Consider the following 22,915-nt stretch of genomic DNA (forward strand, 5'->3'; position numbering starts at 1 on the left):
CCAAGAGAAAGTTCAGGCCCATTCCAGTGCCAGACCTTGAAGACAGCTCCTTTTCTACATTCCGCACTGCTGAATCTGATGAGGAACAACTCGACACTGCAATCAGCCCAAGGAAGAAGACTACTCCCAAGAAGCATCGCGGCTCTTCATCAACCGCCAAGCAATGAAGTCTTCACGGGCGTTAGTCCTCAGTTTGTCCCTTTTTGTCACTTGATGACAAAGGGGGAGAAACTCGAGAGTTAGTTTTCAAGCGGGATATTTTTGGGGCTTATAAACTATATTAAGTTACAAACTCTTGGCTCTTTTGCAGTTTTTATGTAATGAGTTGTAACTTAAGCACGATGGTACTCTGATGCTTTTGAACGTTTTTCTTCGCATGCTTATTCCTCAAAGTTTTAATGCACGCATGCTGGAATTCGTCAGATACCATTTGGCATCATGCATCTTAATTTTCTTCATATGATATGTTAAATGTATGCATGATTTACAAGACTCAGGGGGAGATCTCCATGATATAAATCATCAATGTGCATCTGCTATAAAATCAAAATCCTCAAGGTATGCACATCTTCTGGGGGAATCTCTCTGAATCTTGTTTTCAAATTCCTCAAATGAGTATTTACACTTCATATTTTTTATCCCTGTTGAAGACTTAACCTAATTGTCATCAACCACCAAAAAGGGGGAGATTGTAAGTGCATCTAGTGCCCCTTAGTGATTTTGGTGGTTTGAAGACATATAGGTTAAGTACCTAATGTGTTTATAAGTGTACACAGGATCTATAAGTCATTGAGGAGTTTGAGGTATTTGAAGAATATCGACCCCTAAAAATGTATATCTTTAGTTGAAGAAATTGATCTGAAGCTGAAGAAATGAATCGCGAGGAATCTGCGATGAAATTGATATTCCTCATGAAGATAGTGATATTGAGAAGACCGGTGGTTCCTGAAGAAAGTCATTCTGAAGAAATCGAAGCGTGAAGATTTACGTTGTCTGTTTTACTTTCTTCGCATTTGATGAATAGGAACATCGTACTGTTAAAGGGGGTCAAAGTAACACTATGGAATTGATTTCCTCATGATGCTCAACCCAAGCCTAATCCTACCAAAAGCCTCAATTGAGGAATATGAGTGACATGAGGACTCTCACAGTTGAGGGTCCCGACCGTTTCGATAACCACGCCAAGTCACTGGTCTTATCCACTCCAACGGTCATATTATTTACGGGCATTAGTGTCAAATCATGTCGGGATGCTCCCAGGCTATAAATAGCCACCCCCCACAACCACTAGCTGGTTGGCTACTCCGTTAGAAACTGACACTTGTCATAAGAGCAACCCAAATTCCTCCGAGCTTTCGAGAGTAATTCATTAGTGAGGAAATACACCACCCACCGAAACCACAAACCAAACCTAGTGATTGAGCATCACTGAAGAAGTTGTTCCTATGTGGGACTGAAGCCTTTTACCTTTGAGGACTGTGCATCCTCCAGACGGTTAGGCGTCATGGTCTAGAGCAATCCGGCATTCAATTGTGGATCGCCGGGTGACCAAGTTTGTGATGGTTTGGAAGTCTGCCCTGAAGACTTACCACGAGTGTTGGGCGAGGACTGTGTGTCCTTAGCTCAAGGAGAATACGGTAGGGACTGTGTGTCCCGGGACTGGGTGTCCTTTGGTTTCAATACCAAGCCGCTCCAAACCAGATGTACAACTGTCACAGCAGTTGGAACTGGGTCATCAACGACTGTCTTCTCTAAGAATCGGGTTCTAATTCCTCAACTCTTTACTTTCTCTATATTATGTGTTGATGACTTTCACTTTGACTGTTTGAAGAATTTGCTGAAGACTTTCTCTAAATTTCCTCAACCCAAAATTCTTCACAATAGTTAATCATCAGCCGTATTCTGCGTGCCTGCTTACTGTGCAATCTGTTTTCACATTCTTCACTCTGAAATACTGCTGGTGTGAACGTTTGCACATCTGATCCTTTACTGTTTCCGCTGTAAGTTAGTCATCAGTGAGGAATTTCCTCAAAAGGAATTTCCTCAGTGATGAAATTCTAAAAATATCCTATTCACCCCCCTCTAGTCGATATAACGCACTTTCAGGGTCTGGATATCCATGTTGGTTACCACATGTCCTACGATGATCTCATTGGATGAACCACGATGTCAAGGATTCAATTAATCCAGTATGCAATTCCCTTTGTCTATCGGTATGATACTTGCCCGCGATTCGATCGTCGGTATCCCTATACCTTGTTCAATCTCGTTACTGGCAAGTTTCTTTACTCGTTCCATAACACATCATCCCGTGGCTAACCCCTTAGTCACAATGAGCTCAATTTGATGATGGATTGCCGAGTGGGCCCAAAGATACCTCTCCGTCACACGGAGTGACAAATCCCAGTCTCGATTCGTACAACTCAACAGACACTTTCGTAGATACCCGTAGTGCACCTTTATAATCACCCAGTTACGTTGTGACATTTGGTACACCCAAAGCACACTTACAGTATCCGGGAGTTGGACAATCTCATGGTATAAGGAAATGATACTTGACATTAGAAAAGCTTTAGCAGATGAACAACACGATCTAGTGGTATGCTTAGGATTGGGTCTTGCCCATCACATCATTCCCCAACGATGTGATCCCATTATCAATGATATCCAATGTTCATGATCAAGAAACCATGATCATCTATTGATCAACGAGCTAGCCAACTAGAGGCTCACTAGGGACAAATTGTGATCTATATATTCACATATGTATTACGGTTTCTGGTTAATACAATTATAGCATGAATAATAGAAAATTAACATGAACTTGAAATATAATAATATCTACTTTATTATTGCCTCTAGGGCATATTTCCAACAATACCTAGTCCGCATAATTGCTACCATCATCTTTCAACTTAATTTCTCTAGGTACATATTAAACAGGGGGCTACAACGCGAGCTAGTGATCTACAACATGCTATTGTAAAGACAACTTAGACTATGTTCATGATAACAAGTTCGTCTTAATCAAATTATATAATGAACTCCGACTTAGATCGAGATCCCTCCAGCCATCCAAGTGTGACATGATCCACGTCGACTAGCCCGTGTCCGATCATCACGTGAGATGGACTAGTTATCGATGGTGAGCATCGCCATGCTTATCGTATCAACCATACGACTCATGTTCGACATTTCGGTCTCCTGTATTCGAGGCCATGTCTGTACATGCTAGGCTCCTCGAGTCAACACAAGTGTTTTGCGTGTGTAAATCTAGCTTACACCCGTTGTATGCGAACGTCAGAATCTATCACGCCCGATCATCATGTGGTGCTTCGAGACAACGATCCTTCGCAACGGTGCACACTTAGGGCGATACCATTCTCAAAATTTTATGAAGGATCATTTTATTAAGAGGGGTCATTTTATTAAGCTACCGTCGTTCTAAGCAATAAGATGAAAACATGATAAACAACACATGCAATCATATAGTGACATGATATGCCCATTGTCATCTTTTGCTCCTTTGATCTCCATCTTCGGGGCACCGCATGATCATCATTGTCACCGGCATGACACCATGATCTCCATCATTGTGTCTCCGTGAAGTTGTCACGCCAACTATTACTTCTACTACTATAGCTAACCGTTAGCAATAAAGTAAAGTAATAAACACATGGCGTTGCATCTCATACAATAAATTAATACAACTCCTGTGGCTCCTGACGGTTGTCATACTCATCGACATGCAAGTCGTGAATCCTATTACAAGAACATGATCAATCTCATACATCACATATGTAACATCACATCCTTTTGGCCATATCACATCACATAGCATACCCTGCAAAAACAAGTTAGACGTCCTGTAATTGTTGTTGCAAGTTTTACGTGACTGATTAGGGTTTCCAGCAAGAACGCTTCTTACCTACGTGACAGCCACAACGTTGATATGCCAATGCTATTTACCCTTCATAAGGACCTTTTTCATCGAATCCAATCCGACTAAAGTGGGAGAGACAGACACCCACTAGCCACCTTATGCAACAAGTGCATGTCTGTTGGTGGTACCTGTCTCACGTAAGCGTACGTGTAAGGTTGGTCCGGGCCACTTCATCCAACAATACCGCCGAAAAAAGATAGGACTATTAACGACAAGCAATTGACAAAATCAGCGCCCACTACTTTTGTGTTCTACTCATGCATAGAATCTACGGATAGAACCTTGGCTCGGATGCCACTAATGGGGAACATAGTAATTTCAAAAAAAAATCCTACGCCAAACAAGGATCTATCTATGGAGAAACCAGCAATGAGCAAAGGGGTATATCATCTTCATACCTTTGAAGATCGCTAAGCGGAAGCGTTGCTATGAACGCGGTTGATAGAGTCGTACTCGCAGCGATTCAGATTGCGGTGGATTCCGATCTAAGTGTCGAACAACGGCACCTCCGCGTTCAACACACGTGCAACCAGGTGACGTCTCCAACTCCTTGATCCAACAAGGAGGGAGGAGAGGCTGAGGGAGAGACCTCCGGAAGCACTTCGGCATGGTGGCGGTGAAGCTACGTGGTACTCCGGCAGGGCTTCGTCAAGCACTACGGAGGACGAGCAGGCGGACGGGTACGGCTGCGCCGAGAGAGAGGTAATTGTCTGTCACAAAAGGACAAAATCCTCCACTATATATAGCAGGAGAGGGAGGAGGTGCCCACCCTAAAGGGTGCGGCAGCCCTAGGGCCCAAGGAGGGATGCGGCCAAGGGGAGGAGTGCCCTAGGGTGGGCCTTTGAGGCCCAAGTTGGCCTCCCACGCCTAGGGTTTGCCCCTCTCCACCCTTGCTGCGCCTTGGGCCTCTTGTGGCGGCGCACCAGCCCACATATGGGCTGGTTCCCTTCCACTCTTAGCCCATGGAGCACTTTCGGGCTGGTGGCCCATGCCGGTGGACCCCCGAAACACTTCCCATGGTCCCAGTACATTACCGATGTCGCCCAAAACAATTCCGGTTAACAAATCCTTGATAACCCACAAGTATAGGGGATCGCAGCAGTTTTCGAGGGTAGAGTATTCAACCCAAAATTGTTGATTCGACACAAGGGGAAGCCAAAGAATATTCTCGAGTATTAGCAGTTGAGTTGCCAATTCAACCACACCAGAAAGACTTAGTATGTGCAGCAAAGTATCAGTAGCAAAGTAGTGTGATAGTGATACGTCTCCAACGTATCTATAATTTTTGATGGTTCCATGCTATTATCTTGTCAAACGTTGGATGTTTTGTATGCCTTTTATATCTTTTTTGGGACTAACTTATTAACTCAGTGCCAAGTGCCAGTTCCTGTTTTTTCCGTGTTTTTGACCCCTTTTAGAGGAGAATTTTAAACGGTGTCCAAACGGAATAAAACTTCTGAATTTTTTTTTTCGGAACAGAAGATACGCAGGGGACGTGAGAACCAAGGCAGAGGCCACTAGGGGAGGCCACAAGCCCCCTAGGCACGGCCAGGGGGCGCCTAGCAGGCTTGTGAGCCCCCTGTGGCTCGTCTTCCCTACCTCTTCCGCCTATAAATTCCCGAAAAATCCAAAATTGCACGAGAGATCCACGAAAATACTTTTCTGCCGCCGCAAGCTTCTGTCTCCACAAGATCCCATCTGGGCACGTTATGGTGCCCTGCCGGAGGGGGGATTCGGATGCGGAGGACTTCTTCATTAGCACCATGACCTCTCCGATGATGCGTGAGTAGTTCACCATAGACCTTCGGGTCCATAGCTAGTATCTAGATGGCTTCTTCTCTCTCTTGGATCGTCAATACAAAGTTCTCCATGATCTTCATGGAGATCTATCCGATGTAATCTTGTTTTATGGTGTGTTTGTCGAGATCCGATGAATTGTGGATTTATGATCAGATTATCTATGAATCTTATTTGAGTTTCTTCTGATCTCTTATATGCATGATTTCATATCCTTGTAATTCTCTTCAAGTTGTGGGTTTTGTTTGGCCAACTTGATCTATGATTCTTGCAATGGGAGAAGTTCTTGGTTTTGGGTTCATACCCTGCGGTGACCTCACCTAGTGACAGAAGGGGTAGCGAGGCACGCATCATGTTGTTGCCATCAATGGTAAAAAGATGGGGTTTACATCATTGGTTTGAGTTTATCCCTCTACATCATGTCATCCTTCTTAAGACGTTACTCAGTTCGTCATGAACTCAATACACTAGATGCATGCTGGAAAGCGGTCCATGTGTGGAGTAATAGTAGTAGATGCAGAAAGTATCGGTCTACTTGTTTCAAACGTGATGCCTAGATGTATGATCATTGCCTTAGATATCGTCATGACTTTGCACGGTTCTATCAATTGCTCGACAGTAATTTGTTCACCCACCGTAATATTTGCTATTTTGAGAGAAGCCTCTAGTGAACACTATGACCCGCGGGTCTACTTCTCATCATATTTCCAGCCTTACACTTTTACTTCGTTGCACTTTCCGCCTTCAGATCTCACTTTGCAATCAATCTTGAAGGGATTGACAACCCCTTTATAGCGTTGGGTGCAAGCTTGTTTGTGTTTGCACATGTACTCTGGGCACTTGGCTTGATTCTCCTACTGGATTAATACCTTGGTTCTCAAACTGAGGGAAATACTTACTGCTCCTGTGCTGCATCACCCTTTCCTCTTCAAGGGAAAAACCAACACAAGCTCAAGAGGCAGCAGAAGGATTTCTGGCGCTATTGCCGGGGATGATCAAGTCAAGAATAGTCTCCCGTCAGCGTGTCAATATATGGCACCTGGGATTATTCTAGGTGAAGCTCATCCAAGTAAGTGTCGCAAAATCTTCTCTTGCATTTACTTTTTTTGCCTATCGTTTTCCTCTCCTCCACTTCTGAAAAACAAAAATTTACAAAAAAATATTTGCCTTTTTCGTTCGCCATTTTCTCTCGCTTGCTTTCTGTTCGCTTGTGTGCTTGTTTCTTGCTGAAGTCACCATGACCGAAAACACCAAACTTTGTGACTTCTCGAATACTAATAATAATGATTTTATTAGTACTCCGATTGCTCCCGCCACTAGAGCGGAATCATACGAAATCAATGTTGCCTTGCTGAATCTTGTTATGAAAGAGCAATTCTCCGGCCTTCCTAGTGAAGATGTCGCATCCCATCTAAATACCTTCATTGAGCTTTGCAATATGTAAAAGAAGAAAGATGTGGATAATGATGTTATTAAATTGAAGCTTTTTCCTTTCTCGTTGCGAGATCGAGATAAAACTTGCTTTTCGTCTTTGCCCAAAAATAGTATTGATTCTTGGAACAAGTGCAAAGATGCTTATATATCCAAGTATTTTCCGCCGGCTAAGATTATCGCTCTCCGTAATGATATCATGAATTTTAAGCAACTTGATCATGAACATGTTGCACAATCTTGGGAGAGAATGAAATTGATGATTAGAAATTGTCCCACTCATGGCTTGAGTGTTTGGATGATTATACAAATCTTCTACGCTGGTTTGAATTTCGCTTCTAGAAATATCTTGGACTCTGCATCAGATGGAACGTTAATGGAAATCACATTAGGAGAAGACACAAAACTCCTAGACAATATCATGACAAACTACTCTCAATGGCACACTGAAAGGTCACCTACTTGTAAGAAGGTACATGCTATAGAAGAGATTAACTCATTGAGTGCTAAGATGGATGAGTTAATGAAATTGGTTGCTAGTAAAGGTGCTCCTTTAGATCCTAAGGATATGCCCTTGTCTTCCTAGATTGAGAGTAGCAATGCGAGATTGGACGTTAATTTTTTTGGTAGGAATAATTTTGGCAAAACCTATGCTTTTAGAGGAAACTATGTCAATGGTAATGAGCATACGGTGCACTTTCCGAAGAAACAATATCGAGTACATTGCATCAATGCTATCGAAAAAACTTCATCTATTCTTATTGGGAGCTTTGAATGCCCTATTCCTCATGTCAAGATGAAGTATGACTTGCTTGTTGGGGAGATACACATCCCCATTGAGGTGACCTAGTGACCATTCGAAAATTCTCCGTTCTCTTTTGCGATTCGAAAAGGTTTGTCGAGGGGACTTGATCAACCCCATTGATGGATTTCTTTCGATGACCATGAGATGGATGAATCAAGGAGTCACAAACCTCTGTTCCAAGCTTTCACTTTAGGTTGCTTAGAAGAAAAATGATACATTTAGTTTAGTTTTCCCTGTTTTCTGTTTTAGCGTCCGTTAGAGAAGTACCCCGAAAATAAAAGTTCTCTGAACGTCCTGAAATGAAGTATGATTTTTTCTGGAATTTTTGAAAAAATCTGAGACAAAGAGCTTTTGTGGGGGCTGTACCAGTGGGCCACAAGCCCTTGGGGCACGGGCACCCTCCTGGCCGCGCCACCCAGGCTTGTGGGGCCCACGAGCACCCCCTCCACTCATTCTTGCTCTCATCTAGTTCTCCTACCTCCAGAAATAATCGTTTCGCAGCTCAAACCCGTGTTCTTGCTCCTCTTGCTGGGATTTTCGATCTCTTTGCTCAAAGCACCATTCTCTGAACTGTTTTGGGGGAAATTACTCCTTGGTAAGTGACTCCTCCATTGGTCCAATTAGTTTTTGCTCTAGTGCCTTATACGCCGTGTATTTTTGGTGCCTTGGTGACCATGTTCTTGAGCTTTGCATGCTAATTTTAGCTGGTCCCAAGTAGTTTTGATGCGTAATATGGCCTCTAGGTACTTGTGGGAGTAGTTACTATGAGTTTTGTTAAGCCTTGTTCACTTTTCCTTAGCGTCACTAAAAATTTCAGAAATTTTCAGAGATAGAAAAGGGAAAGGATGAGGAGGTTCTTAAGAGGCTCGTCAAGACGTAACTCCCAGGATGATGGGAGTGAGAAGAAGCCCAAGTATCTGGTCCCTCGAGTCGCAGAAGTTCGAGCGTGCGAGTGGCCAAGCGACATGTTCTTACACGCCGCTAGAATTTATGAGGACTTTTATCACTTGGTGGAGAACGCGGGCCTTACCGCCTTCGTTGAAGATAAGTGTCCGCAATACCTCCTCCTCACTAATATCTTCGTACAAAGCTTTCATTTCTATGCGAGGAAGAATCCTCCTATGGTTGAGTTAAAACTTTATGATATCCCCCAGCGCATGTCACTCCAGGATTTTTGCAATGTTTGCAAATTACCTTATGTTGGGGATATTCATGAACCTCGTCCACGGGACTTGGAAGCTTTCATCGATACTATTGATGTAGGAGAGGAGAGAGGAGTGTCTTGCGCTACAGCTGCTAGCATTCATTTTCCCGTGCTTCGGTACTTCTCATTATTTGTGGGAAAATATTTGATTGGCCGTGGGAAAGCTGGGTCCCTTAGCTCCCTAGATCTTGCGGTCTTGCGCGAAGCACTTTATAACGATGAACTTATAGCTTGGGCACTATAATAGCTCAACGGTTGAACCTGAACCATTCTAAAGGTGTTGTATATGGAGGTATCTATGCCACCCGTATTGCCAGACACTTTGAGATACCTATTAGACTGGACGAGGAAGAAGAGATTCTTCTTCCCGAGAGATATCTAGATTACAATAGCAAGGTTCACCATGACTTTCTTGATAGAGATATAAATAGAAGGATGATTTATAACCTGGTATTTAGTCAGGGCACTCGTGAGATTATTACTTTGCCTGCTCCTTATTTGTTCAATCTTCATGCAGGTAGGTACATTATTATGCCCTCGAACATCTACTCCTATTGGGGCTTGGCCAAACCACAGGTGTCCGTGCCCGAGCCACCAGTCGAGTACCAGATGCTAGTTTATCAGTGCAAGCCAGAGGAGCTCACACAGTAGTGGCATCCTCAGTCCACTCCGGAGTACCTCGGAGCTGGTTATTTCAATCCTTGGGAGTAGACCAAATTAGGACAAAAGCCTAAGCTTGGGGGAGTACGTGTTCTCACCGACTTTACATTCTTGCTTATGCTTTCACTTTGTTCGTCGGTGTTCACACTTTGCCACTGTATCATCCATGCTAGTTTATTTTCTTTTTCTCGTTTTCTTTTCGTGTGTCTATCTAGTTTGAGAAAACCCAAAAATATTTTATTTTTCTTCTTTTGCTTGTTGGGAGCTTTCCCGTGTAGATAGTTTTCTTTTTCTTTGGGTCAAGGTAGAAGATATTGGTTACAATGTTTAGTGGCTCTTGCATGCATACCTGTTTAGCTTTCAAAGAGCCATATTACTTTGTCTTCTCCTTTGTGTTTGCTTGCAGATTCCAGCTTTAGTCCAATGCACGAGCACTCTTATTATTGTTCACATCGTTCGGTCGTGCAAGTGAAAGGCAATAATGACGATATATGATGAAGTGACTGAGCCTGGAAAAGCTGGTATGAACTCAATCTATTTTGTTTTTGTAAATATGACTAGCTCTTCATGCCTGATTCCGCTTTGTTGTGAGAGAAACATGTTTGCAATGACAACTTAGAGATCATAGTTGCTCATGCCATGCTTACTTAGCTAGGAGCTTATAATGGTCTGTCTTGGTTGCCAACATGAATGTTGAGATGACTATGATGTAGTATGATAGGATGGTATCCTCCTTTGAATGATTCAAGTGACTTGACTTGGCGCATGTTCACGCATGTAGTTGAAACAAAATCAACATAGCCTCTATGATGTTCATGTGCATGGTGATTTATGTCCTACTCATGCTTGCACTCAATGTTAGTTAATCTCAGTGCATTTTGATGACTGTTGTTGCTCTCTAGTTGGTCGCTTCCCAGTCTTTTGCTAGCCTTCACTTGTACTAAGCGAGAATACTGCTTGTGCATCCACCTCCATAAACCCAAAGTTGTTCCATATGAGTCCACCATACCTACCTATGTGCGGTATCTACGAGCCGTTCCAAGTAAATTTGCATGTGCCACTCTCTAAATCTTCAAGAAACAATCTGTTTTGCATGCCCGAACCGCTCATGTAGTGTCAGGGGGCTATTGGTATCTTCCATGCTAGGTGTGTTATCCTCGATATGTGTTTATCCACTATCATTCACGAGAAAGGGGCCGGTAATTGGAATTCCCAGTTCCATACTCAAATCGAAAAGATAATTGCAAACAAAACTCCCCCAGGATTGATGTTGGTATGGACGGTACCCGAGGATTCAGCTAGCCGTGGAGTGTGATTGATTGGTGGTGGGGAGTCAAAACTTTACTTTTCTGTTTGGGAACCGCCTATAGCATGTGTGGCGTGGAATATGTTGAGAACTCTTAGTCATTGCGTTGACAATGAAAGCATGCCACCCAAAATTATTATCCCTTTTTTCAAAGCTTGAGCTCTGGCACCTCTGCAAATCAATGCTTCCCTCTGTGAAGGGCCTGTCTATTTATGTTCCTGTTGAGTCATCCTCCTCTTGCAAAAGCACCAATTAGAGAGCACCTCTGTCATTTTTATGATTTGTTTTTAACTGTATTGAGTATGACTGTGACTGGATCTTCTTTGCCATGAATTACAATGTTTAGTCAGCCCTTGGTCTTTGAAGGTGCTCTGCATTTATGTTTTGCGGTCTCAGAAAGAGCTAGCGAGATACCATCTATTCATACTTCTTCATGTTGCTTTGATTGAAGTGTTGACATTTGAGGCTTATTATTATTTGCTTGCTAGTTGATTATGCCATTGATATGAGTTTACCGTGAGACCTAGATGTCATTTGCTTATTTGGTTTGCTTGATCTTGCTGAAACTCTGGATATGAGTTAGACATAGTTGCAACAACAAGATCAAACAGAGTTCGTCAAAGTTTTTCTTTTGTCTCTTTCAGTTTGTCAACTGAATTGCTTGAGCACAAGCAAGGCTTTAAGCTTGGGGGAGTTGATATGTCCCCGTCGTATCTACTTTTCCGAACTCTTTTGCCCTTGTTTTGGACTCTAATTTGCATGATTTGAATGGAACTAACCCGGACTGACAATGTTTTTAGCAAAATTGCCATGGTGTTGTTTTTGTGCAGAAATAAAAGTTCTCGGAATGTCCTGAAAATTTACGGAGAATTTTTCTGGAATAAAAGAAAAATACCTACGCAAAGATCTACTAGAGGGGGCGTGCCAGTGGGCCACAAGCTCCTGGGCCGCGACCACCCCCTAGGCCGCGCCGTGAGTTCTTGTGGGGCCCATGTGGAACCACCGCCCCCAAACTCAGCTCTATATCTTCCGTCTCGCCCGGAAAAAAAATCAGAGAGAATGTTTCAACGCGTTTTACGATACGGAGGCGCCGCCACCTCCTGTTCTTCATCTGGAGGGCAGATCTAGAGTCCGTTCGGGGCTCCGGAGAGGGGAGATCGTCGCCATCGTCATCATCAACCTTCCTCCATCGACAATTCCATGATGCTCTTCATCGTTCGTGAGTAATCTCATCATAGGTTTTCTGCACGGTGATGAGTTGGATGAGATCTATCATGTAATCGAGTTAGTTTTGACGGGGATTGATCCCTACTATCCACTATGTTCTAGATTGATGTTGCTACTACTTTGCCTTGCTTAATGCTTGTCACTAGGGACCGAGTGCCATGATTTCAGATCTGAACCTATTATGTTGTCGCCAATATATGTGTGTTTTAGATCCTATCTTGCAAGTTGTAGTCACCTACTATGTGTTATGACCCGGCAACCCCGGAGTAACAATAGCCGGAACCACTCCTAGAGATGACCATAGTATGAGGAGTTCATTTATTCACCGCGTGTTAATGCGTTGGTCTGGTTCTTTATTAAAAGGAGAACCTTAATATCCCGTAGTTTCCATTAGGAACCTGCTGCCACGGGAGGGATGGACAATAGATGTCATGCAAGTTCTTTTCCCTAAGCACGCATGACTATATACGGAATACATGCCTACATTAGATTGACAAACGGGAGCTAGTTACATATCTCTCCGTGTTATAGCTGTTACATGATGAATCACATCCGTCATACTCATCCATTACCGATCCACTGCCTACGAGTCTTTTACTACTAGTCCTTGCTACTTTTCTTTGTCGAGGCTTGTCCCTTGCTACAAAAGGGATTGGGCCACTTTGCTACTACTGCTGCTGCTGCTGCTGTTACTCTGCTGCTATTGCTGTTCCTTGCTACTTCGCCGTTACGTGTTGCAAGAACCTTTTCCGACACCGTTGCCGGGGAAGAATAGTTCTCCGTCCACGTGCAATTTACTGGCGCCATTGATACAACACTTAGGAATAGTCTGTCGTCAACATATCTTTTTGTGACACCGTTGCTATCATACTACTTTGCTACTGATACTTTGCTTGCAGACACTAATCTTTCAGGTGTGGTTGAATCTCACAAACTCAGCTGCTAATACTTGAGATCATTCTTTCGCTTCCCCTTGAGGCGAATCAACAAATTTGGGTTGAATAATCTACCGTCGAAAACTGTTGCGATCCCCTACACTTGTGGGTTATCACCTATCATGGCATTTCCATAGGCACTCTGAGATATATTGCCATGCAAATGTCATCGTCACTTCACATGACTAGTTCGTACATCATCATAATGCTTTGCATGATCATATAAAGTTGACATAAGCCAGCATTCATCATGTTTTTGACACATGTCATGCTAGATCTTTGCACATCCTCGTACAATACTAGAGGCCACCATACCTACCTATCATGGAATTTCCATAGCCATTCCGAGATATATTGCCATCCAAATGACATCGCTACTTCACACGACTAGTTCGTTCATCATCATAATGCTTTTCATGATCAAATAGAGCTGACATAGTATTTGTGGCAAAGACACCATTCATCATGTTTTTTATACATATCATGCTAGATCTTCGCACATCCTCGTACACTACTAGAGGCATTCATTCAGGATCATATCGTCTTATCATTTTTCATGATGAGTTGTACGTAAATAAAAGTGGGATGGTCATCATTATTAGAGCGTTGACCCACTAAGAAAATAAAAATGGGGGAGGCCAAATGATCCTACCATAATAATAATAAAATGAGAGAAAAAGAGAGAAGGGGCTTTGCTACTATCGTCTACAACACTTGTGCCTTAAAGTGGCACCTTGTTCTTCATATAGAGAGTCTCATGTTATATCATTCATATGCCAGTGGGAATTACTTTTTCATTAGCTTGGCATGTATATTTCGAAGACGTGCGTCCACAAATGCCTGAGGTATTCATGAGCAAGCAAGTTCGATGCACACCCTAGTTAGCTTCACTGGAGCTGTCATACACTTATAGCTCTTGTGCATCGTTTACAAGGCAATCCCTACTGCTCGCATCGATATCTATCGACGGACATCTCGACAGCTTGTTGATACACCTAGTTGATGTGAGTCTATCTTCTCCACTTTTACATCTTTGAACCTACCACCATATTCTATTTCACCTTTATGCTATGCCCAATGGTTCACGCTCATGTATAGCGCGAAGAATAAAAAGTTGACACGTATTGAAAAAGTACAACCCAATTGCCTCACTTCAACACCGTGGTGCTTGACATTTGTATTAATGCGGTGAATATGGAGCCATGTGTTGCTAATATAATAAAGATGGATGTGGGCTAAAACAATTGTTGAGGATCGTATACTTTGAAAGATTAATGATTTGCTTCTTATACCTATAAGTATTGCTATGTTAATGTTTGTTAATTCATCTTTTGTCAATTAATGAGCATGCATGCATAAGGTTACATCATGGATAGCATGTCACATCAAAAAAATCTAATTTAATCATTAACCTACTCGAGGACGAGTAGGAATTAAGCTTGGCGATGCTTGATACGTCTCCAACGTATCTATAATTTTTTATTGTTCCATGATGATATATTATCATTCTAGAATACTTTTGGGGTATTTAGTTATCATTTATATATTTTTTTAGCACCAACCTGTTGACCCAATGCCCAGTGCCAGTTGCTGCTTTCTGCGTGTTTTTCACTTTGCAGGTTTTCCATACCAAACGAGGTCCAATTGCCCTGAAACATTTTGATGATTTTTTCTGGACCAAAACAAGACCAACAAGCATGCGAAGAAAGCTGGAGTCCTCACGAGGGGACCATAAGCTAACAGGGTGCGGTCTTAGGGGCACCCTGATAGGTTGTGCCTCCCTCGTGGCCCTCACAACTCCGTTATTTGGCTTATAAATTCTCATCTACCCTAAAAAACACAGGGAGTCCCGAAACACTTTTTATGCTGTCGCAAGTCTCTGTTCGGATGGAGGCCATCTGGAGCTCTCACTACAAGAGATATGCTCATACATGACGTTTTTTAAGATGTCGTTGATGAATTCATCATAAATCTATGATGATTTCATCCGAGATTGTAGTAAACCGTTTGAGGTGATCAAATCTACATACAAATTATGACGATGTGAGTCAAAAACGTCGTAACCGCATAAGATGAGATCATCATAACTTTTATGATGATTAAAAAAATGTCGTAACATGTTCTAACTATGTTGACATGTCACTCGTGGGTCCATTCTATCCGATCTCATCCTAGTTTGTGAAGCGACCTACTATTCTATCATTTCAAAAAAATTTGAGAAAATCTCATAAATACTTTGGATCATATATGAAGAAAAATGTGGTCCACATCCATAAAATGTAATCTAACTCTTGTAAAATTTGTGTGATGCCCTTTTGCAAAGTATTTTTGATAGATGTTTCATAAAATTCCTCTATTTTTACTACTTGAAAACTATTTTAAATCAATGATTTTTCGAACCAATCAGAACTCTTCCCACGGATCGATGACATGGCACCCATCCATCCATCCATTTATCTCACCATCTCACATCCATCCATCCATGTATCTACAGGAAAAAAAATGAAAAAAAAACCCCACCCGCAGCCCAAACCCTAGCTCAGATCCCATCGACCCCTCCCCCCATCACACCATTCCTCCCTCGTCCGCATCCCCTTTCCGCCACCACCTCCTCCAACCGTCCCCGCCCCCCTCTTGATCCAGTCCTCCCTCGTCCCCATCTCCTCATCGCCGCCACCTCTTCCTCGTCCCCGCCTCCCTCCTGATCTAGTCCTCCCTCGTCCACATCTCCTTGCAGCGCGGCATGCAAGAACACAACGCATCATCTCTCTCCCTCTCTGTGTGTCACACACGCGAGTCGCCAAGAAGAGAAGTCCCAAACTTTCTCCTCTCGATCGATCTGTCCTCCTCATCATCCGTCCGTCCGTCGCCACCAGAGTTCCTTTCTCCCCAGATTTTCCGCCCCCTCCATCCCCTCCCCCAATCGATTATTCGGATCCCGTCGGCCGGAGGACCCCAACCCCTGCCCTATCCACCCCATGGCGGCCAACACTGGCGCCGGCATCGGCGGCAGCAAGATCCGCAACGCCAAGCTGGTGAGCACCCCCCCGCCCCTTTCCCTCCGGCCTCCGCCCCGTTCCCGTCGTTTCCTCCGGCGGCAGGCTGGATTTTGTATTCTTATTTTATTTTATCTCTGGTCCACGCATTTGGGTGGTAGTAGCCCTGTTGCAATTCGCTCCTCCTGCTCCGTGCCCTCGATCCGATCAAGGACCTGTGTTGTGTTTTCCGATGTATGCTCATGTGGTGTTGGATCGATGGCTAGGTACTTCTAGGGGACGTGGGGAAGTCCAACCTGGTGCTCCGCTTCGTCAAGGGCCAGCTCGTCGAGTTCCAGGCCACCTCCCTCGCCCTTCCCTTCCCTTCCTTCACATGCCCCAGGCTGTGCTGCCAACTGGCCATCACCTGTCTGTTTGTGTGTGCTGATTTTGTTTTGCTGGTGCGTTTGGCCGGCCGCAGGAATCCACCATCTGAGCCGCCTTCTTCTCACAGACCCTAGCGGTCAACGACGAGACGGTCAAGTTCAAAATCTGGGACACGTCCGGTCAGGAGAGGTACCACAGCCTGGCGCCCATGTACTACCGCGGCGCCGCCGCCGCCATCGTCGTCTACTACATCACCAACTTGGTCGGTTAGTATGAGCAGAGTCTCTAATGGCTTGCTTGAACTGAGTATCTTGATTCGGTAGTACAACTGCAACCACAACCATGATTAATAGGAATAAATAATTGGTAGTTCTTGAAAAGAATTTCCCATGCTCCTTGTGTGAAATCAAGTCGCCAACTGTGATCTTGAAGATAAACTGGAAACACCTTTAGGTATATATAAAATCTTGCTCTGACATAATACTAACATCATTGACATGAAATGTTTGAGCTTCATCAAAAACCATATTGCGGTAACCTTGTCAACTTCAGGGTGAGTTGTGCCCGTGTCAAGTTTGGTGTACAAACCTATTAGGTAGTTGAAACTTCTTTATCCAATCATTACCAGTTGCACTCATTACCCTGCTCTGTTCAACACAGCCATACCTGTTTGTCCCCGCCCGCTTCTGATGCGGTGGCCGTCGAGGGCAAACCCATGGTGCTCGTGGCCGAGAAGTTGGGTTTCGTGCTCGTCGTGCGGTCGGGCACCAATGTCGGCCGCGACGTCTTCGAGGCCTCTGACGGCCATCTCCACATCGTCGGCCGGGTGGGGGCCGGGATCGGCAACGGCTACCTCATTGTCCTCAAATCTTGCTAGGCTGCTTCGCTCTCTTTCTTTGCCTTTCGCAGGTCCTTCTTTGTGTCGCTACTGTCAGTTGTGGCCTTACTGCTTGGAAGAAAGGATCAGGGGCTTTTGCTGCATGAAGGAGGGCCGTATTTGGGGTGTACTGGGTAAACAATTGTTCTCCATCTCTAGTACATCTGTTCAGCCAAGTGAATTTGATCCCATCACTCACTCATTTCTGTTTCACTTGGTGTTCATATGTGAACTTGTGAATTGATACAATATTTCCATTGCAGTCATGTTGCTTTTGATGAGCTAATTCAGTACATCAATCGGCCGTTTACAGTAATGAGTCACACAATGGCCTGATAGATGTTTACAGTAATGAGTGGACAATGGCCTAATAGAGGTTTCTCTGTTACGCATGGGTAAGTGTTGTCCAACTTTCTATCAAAGGTTATTGCTGTCTACATTCATATTCGTATGCTTTTATTTTTAGTTTATTGTTAGCCATAATTCACAACCTGAGGTGGTCACCTTTGATCTAATACCTGTGAGTCTTCTATACATCATCCTATTCGTGCTAAAACACACTCAGGTTACAACCGAACAAATGGGCTTCTGGTATGGTCTAAACATTATTAGAATAAAATTTTGGCCGTATCTACTAACATGGAGCGATCGTATAAAAAGAAGAGATTAATGAATCTTATTGCTGTGAGAGAATGCTTCACTATGTAATGTATCTTTTAAAACATTGCATTTTGCTGAGGCTGAATCCTAAAACTGTCTGGACTAGCACCCAGCCTCACGCCACCACCACAAATACTCTAAAATTCAAAGGGAAGTCAGGTACTCTGATCTCATTGTTTTAAGGTTCATGAATACGAATTCATACTGAGTTGAATTCATACTGACAGATTACATATTTCACCAAGTTTATCAGTAACATTAAAAATCTAGTACTACCAAATATTCTGAATAGGCGTTCATACAGTATCTGTGAAAAATTCTGGATTCCCACCTTCCAAAATGATGGGGAAATTTCAGGCACAATATACAGTTAGAACTCTCATGTTGCCGTCACGGAAATACTAGCAACAGTCTTTACAATCCTGTAAAGCATCATAATATCTAAATCTGTTTGGTTTGCTTTCTTGACTTGATAGGACCGTGATTTGGTGGTCGAGCCTATGTCAACTACTAGTTCCACTCAGCCGAGCAGGCCATACATAAGGTCTTCACCTTCAGCATCCAGTGAGAATATCAGGGCTCGCAATTCAGGTAAAACATACTTCACTTTTACTAGCCATATAAGATCCAACGATTTCATGGACTGTGTTTGACACCTGAGTTCAATCATATCAATATCATGTGTGTAGGTTCTAGTTCCAGATCAGCTGCCCCGCCACCAGCAGCACCACAAGCCGGGGCTGCAAATCCTTTACGTTTCGATGCACGGACTATACATTTCTCTGTAAATGCCTGGGTAAGGAAGAAGACACCTTTCTCTTCACTGTATGAATGCGTAATTGTGTAATATTTGCTAAAAGGAGCAAATTCATTGGTTCTGATTTCTCCTACAATTACGACGGTCCTTGTGGACAGCCTAGTTTGCTCCTACAATTACGGCGGTCCTTGTGGACAGCCTAGTTTGCTCCTACAATTACGACGGCCCTTGTGGACACCCTAGTTTGCTCCTACAATTACGGCGATCCTTGCAGACAACCTGACATGGCATCTCCCTTTTTAGTCTTCTCCTTATCAACACCTTCATTCTGCATTGGAAAATCATCTCTTATATATAAATGCTATCACAATGGATTCTTTACATCACTTGTGCATGTTACCCTTGTTCTTACCTTTATCTCTTGCTTGTTGGTGCACTGTAGTTGAACATGACATGCTCAAACTTTTCCATCTGATCAGGTATTGCTTGTTGTTGGTCTGGGAATGCTTCCGATCTTGCCAAAACATCTTGCAGACAGAGCTTGCAAGCTTTCATTGCTGGGAACAATCCTCTCCTCAGGATACTCTTTATATAGTACTTATGGGGTAAAATACCTTCCTACCTAAACCTTGAATGCTCCATCCTATTTTTGTTGTGTTTCTCGCCCTGATGACCCAGTTGATCTAATTCACTTTTTTTCCTGTTGTGCATGAAGAAACCAAGAGAATTGAACATGCTTGCAATTCAGAGTTGGTTGCAGTCAGTACTCGGAGCCAAGGATTTTATCCATTTAATGTTCTCTCTGTTGCTCGTCACATCTCAGCTGCACTTAAAGAGTAATATATAGATTTTCTCTTGCAAGTTCATGATTCTGATATCTGTTTTCTGAAACTTCCATATGTATGTTTTAGAAGTTCTGATCTTCTTTTTTTATTTCACAGTTGCTGCCCTACCCATGTTCTGCTGGGCGCTTTATCATGTTGCCAGATTCCTAAGGCGTAACTTTTCCCGCTCGTCTTTCTATAGGTAGTTATCTGTCGAACTATCTCTGAATTTCATTTGTGTCGTTTGCGGCGCAATCAGTCTCCACTGCCCTATAGTTATCTGTCGAATTATCTCTGAATTTCTGTGATGTTGTTTAGGGGATACTTGGAAGAGCCTTGCCTTTGGGTGGAGACAAACAACACCACGCTCAGCCTTCTTAGCTCAAGTGCCGAACTTGCCTTGGGGTTTCTTCTAATCATATCGTTGTTCTCGTATGTTGATCTGATTTCCCTTGGAATCATGGAGACTTTATTTCATCTTAGTTAATGCATCTTATGACTTACAACACCTTGTTATCTTGCAGGTGGCGGCGCAACTTCATGCAGACATTCATGTACTGGAACGTAAGTTATCTTCTGCACATCTGATCTTTATATATGTTCTTACTGCTTCCATGCATTCACTACATAGGTGGGGAATAACATGGGGCACAATTTGATGTGTTTTGCGGCATGTTTCAAGCCATTGCTGAGTGTACACCTAACAACCATCAATCTTCAGCTAGCGGCACTTCCTTTAGCAGCTGCAACTTTGTTATGCGGATAGTTGCTTTTCCAATGCATCTTCACTTACTCGTCGTTTTTCCTGGCTTGCTCGTCTGTTATTATTCAGGTGCTGATGATGATGTACCGCACGCCTGTGACATCCAGCTACCACCAGAGCGCGTGGGCGAAGATCGGGCGGACCGTGAACCTGTACATCAACCGCTTCCGTGGCATATTGTAGCACATCTGTGAAGCTGTGAAGTCTTACTCAGTTTAGAGTAGCATATTGTAGCACATCTGTGTTGTAAAGATTGTAATAGATTTATTTATTCGTATATTTGATCAATTTTATGTGTTCTTAGTTATATTTGAAATTCATTCTTGGATTGAAAATGGTCAAAGACAATATATTAGTATTAATTTTAGGTTGATTCTAAGTTTGTGCCCTCACCTGTATTGGATCAGATATATTTGTGCCTTCATAATGCTACAGATCAAAATGTAAAAATCTCGAGGCCCAAAATTTGCCAAACCTTTGAGATCAGCATGACATGTTGGACTAGTACAAAAATAAAATGGCCAAAAAAATCAATAGAAAGTAAAAGGCCATAAACCAAAATTCGAAAAAAATAAAATTAAAAGTGGCTATAAATAGGCTAAGGCCCAAAAAGAAGCCCAATAAAAAAGCCTAAAATAATAAAATCAGCCCGTGTGATCAATTGAAATGGGTTGGGCTGATTTCAACCATGACATTTTGATTTCGTCGTAATTTTGCCACGTAGGACTGCCACGTAGGACTGGGTTTGATTGCCAATGACGATTTAGGATCTCGTAAAGGTTACGACAATCCAGGAATCGTCGTAAAAGTTACGACGATTTTGATCAAAACGTCGCTGCTGTTCATTTCTGACGCTCCGTTTTCGACGCTTGGTTTTTCGTCGTGAGATCGTCGTAAATTAAAAACCGTGACGATGTAGCGAAGAAAAAATAGCGTCGTGTATTAGCATATTCCTTGTAGTGTCTGTTCCGCCCCCCTACTGGGGGGGGATCGATCACGGAGGGCCTCTTCATCAACGTTGCTGCCCTTATGATGATGTGTGAGTAGCTCACCACAGAACTACAGGTCCATAGTCAGTACCTAGATGGTAATCTCTCTCTCTCTCTTTGATCTTAAATACAATGATCATCGCATCTTCGCTTTGATCCATATGATGTAGTTACTTTTTTGCGGTGTGTTTGTTGGGATCCGATGAATTGTGGGTTTATCTTCAGATTATTCATGATAAATATTTGAGTCACCTCTGAATACTTATATGATTCTTATGTGCATGATTATGATAGCTTTGTAATTCTTTCTCATCTATTGAAATAGTTTGCCCAACTAGATCGATATTTCTTCAATGAGAGAGGTGCATTGTGGTAGGTTCAATCTAGCGAATTTCTATATCCCAGTGATAGAAGGGGACAAGATGTGTCTTTGTGTTGCTGCTACTAAGGAAAAAATAAGGGGGTTTATTCATATTGTTTGAGTTTAATTTGTCTACATCATGTCATTGTACTCCATGCATTACTCCGTTTTACTTAATACTCTATATGCATGCTAGATAACGGTCGATGAGTGGAGTGATAGTAATAGGTGCAGGAAGGAGTAGACCTATTTGTTTATGGACGTGACGCTTATATACACATGATCATTGTCGTGAATATCGCATAACTATCCACTTTTATACCAATTTCCCAACAGTAATTTGTTTACCCAGCGTATGCTATTTTCATGAGGGATGCCATTAGGGAAAATATGCCCCCGGTCTATTCACAACACAATGATAAAACATTCATTACCTTGTTGTTATTTACTTGTTTTTATTTTATCTTGATATCTACAATTTTCTACACACCTCACTAGCTTGCAAATGACAAGACAAGAGGATTGACAACCCTCTTGCCCGCGTTGGATGAAAGTTGTTTGTTATTCTGTGTGCAACCGCCAAAGACGGTTGTGGCTGATATTCCTATTGGTTCTATAAACCTTGGTTTCATAACTGAGGGAAATACTTACCCACTTTGTGCTACGATAACCCGTTGCACTTCACAGAAAACCCAACGCAGATCATGTGTATCATAGCCCAATCCTTTTTATAGCAAAGGACGGGTCTGAAATTTCTCTTATCTATAGGAAGCACTCTCGAGGACACATGAGAATTTCTTTCTAGTCATATTCATCATATTAGGTTGATTCACGTTCGCTACTTTGATGATTTGATATGTGGGTGGACTGGTGCTAAGGTGTTGTTCTTACTTCAATAAACAACCTACTTATGATTACATACTCTTGCAAGCATCCGCAACTACAAAAGAAGAATTAAGAATATTCTAACCATATCATGAAACCCGTGGATCCAAATCAGCCCCTTATGAAGCA

At 42.8% G+C, this 22,915-nt stretch overlaps 1 protein-coding gene across 1 annotated transcript; it reads left to right on the forward strand.

Annotated features, from left to right (window-relative positions):
- Window positions 1–16,286: 16,286 nt before the first annotated feature.
- Window positions 16,287–20,734, forward strand: LOC123396698. Its single transcript, XM_045091555.1, has 13 exons — window positions 16,287–16,343; window positions 16,571–16,744; window positions 16,798–16,940; window positions 17,331–17,529; window positions 18,014–18,067; window positions 18,684–18,798; window positions 18,897–19,003; window positions 19,444–19,569; window positions 19,680–19,800; window positions 19,906–19,990; window positions 20,107–20,220; window positions 20,313–20,352; window positions 20,621–20,734. The coding sequence occupies exons 1-13, from the start codon at window positions 16,287–16,289 to the stop codon at window positions 20,732–20,734; spliced, it is 1,449 nt and encodes a 482-aa protein (XP_044947490.1).
- Window positions 20,735–22,915: the final 2,181 nt, after the last annotated feature.

Source organism: Hordeum vulgare, chromosome 1H, assembly GCF_904849725.1.
Source record: "Hordeum vulgare subsp. vulgare chromosome 1H, MorexV3_pseudomolecules_assembly, whole genome shotgun sequence".
NCBI lineage: Eukaryota > Viridiplantae > Streptophyta > Magnoliopsida > Poales > Poaceae > Hordeum > Hordeum vulgare.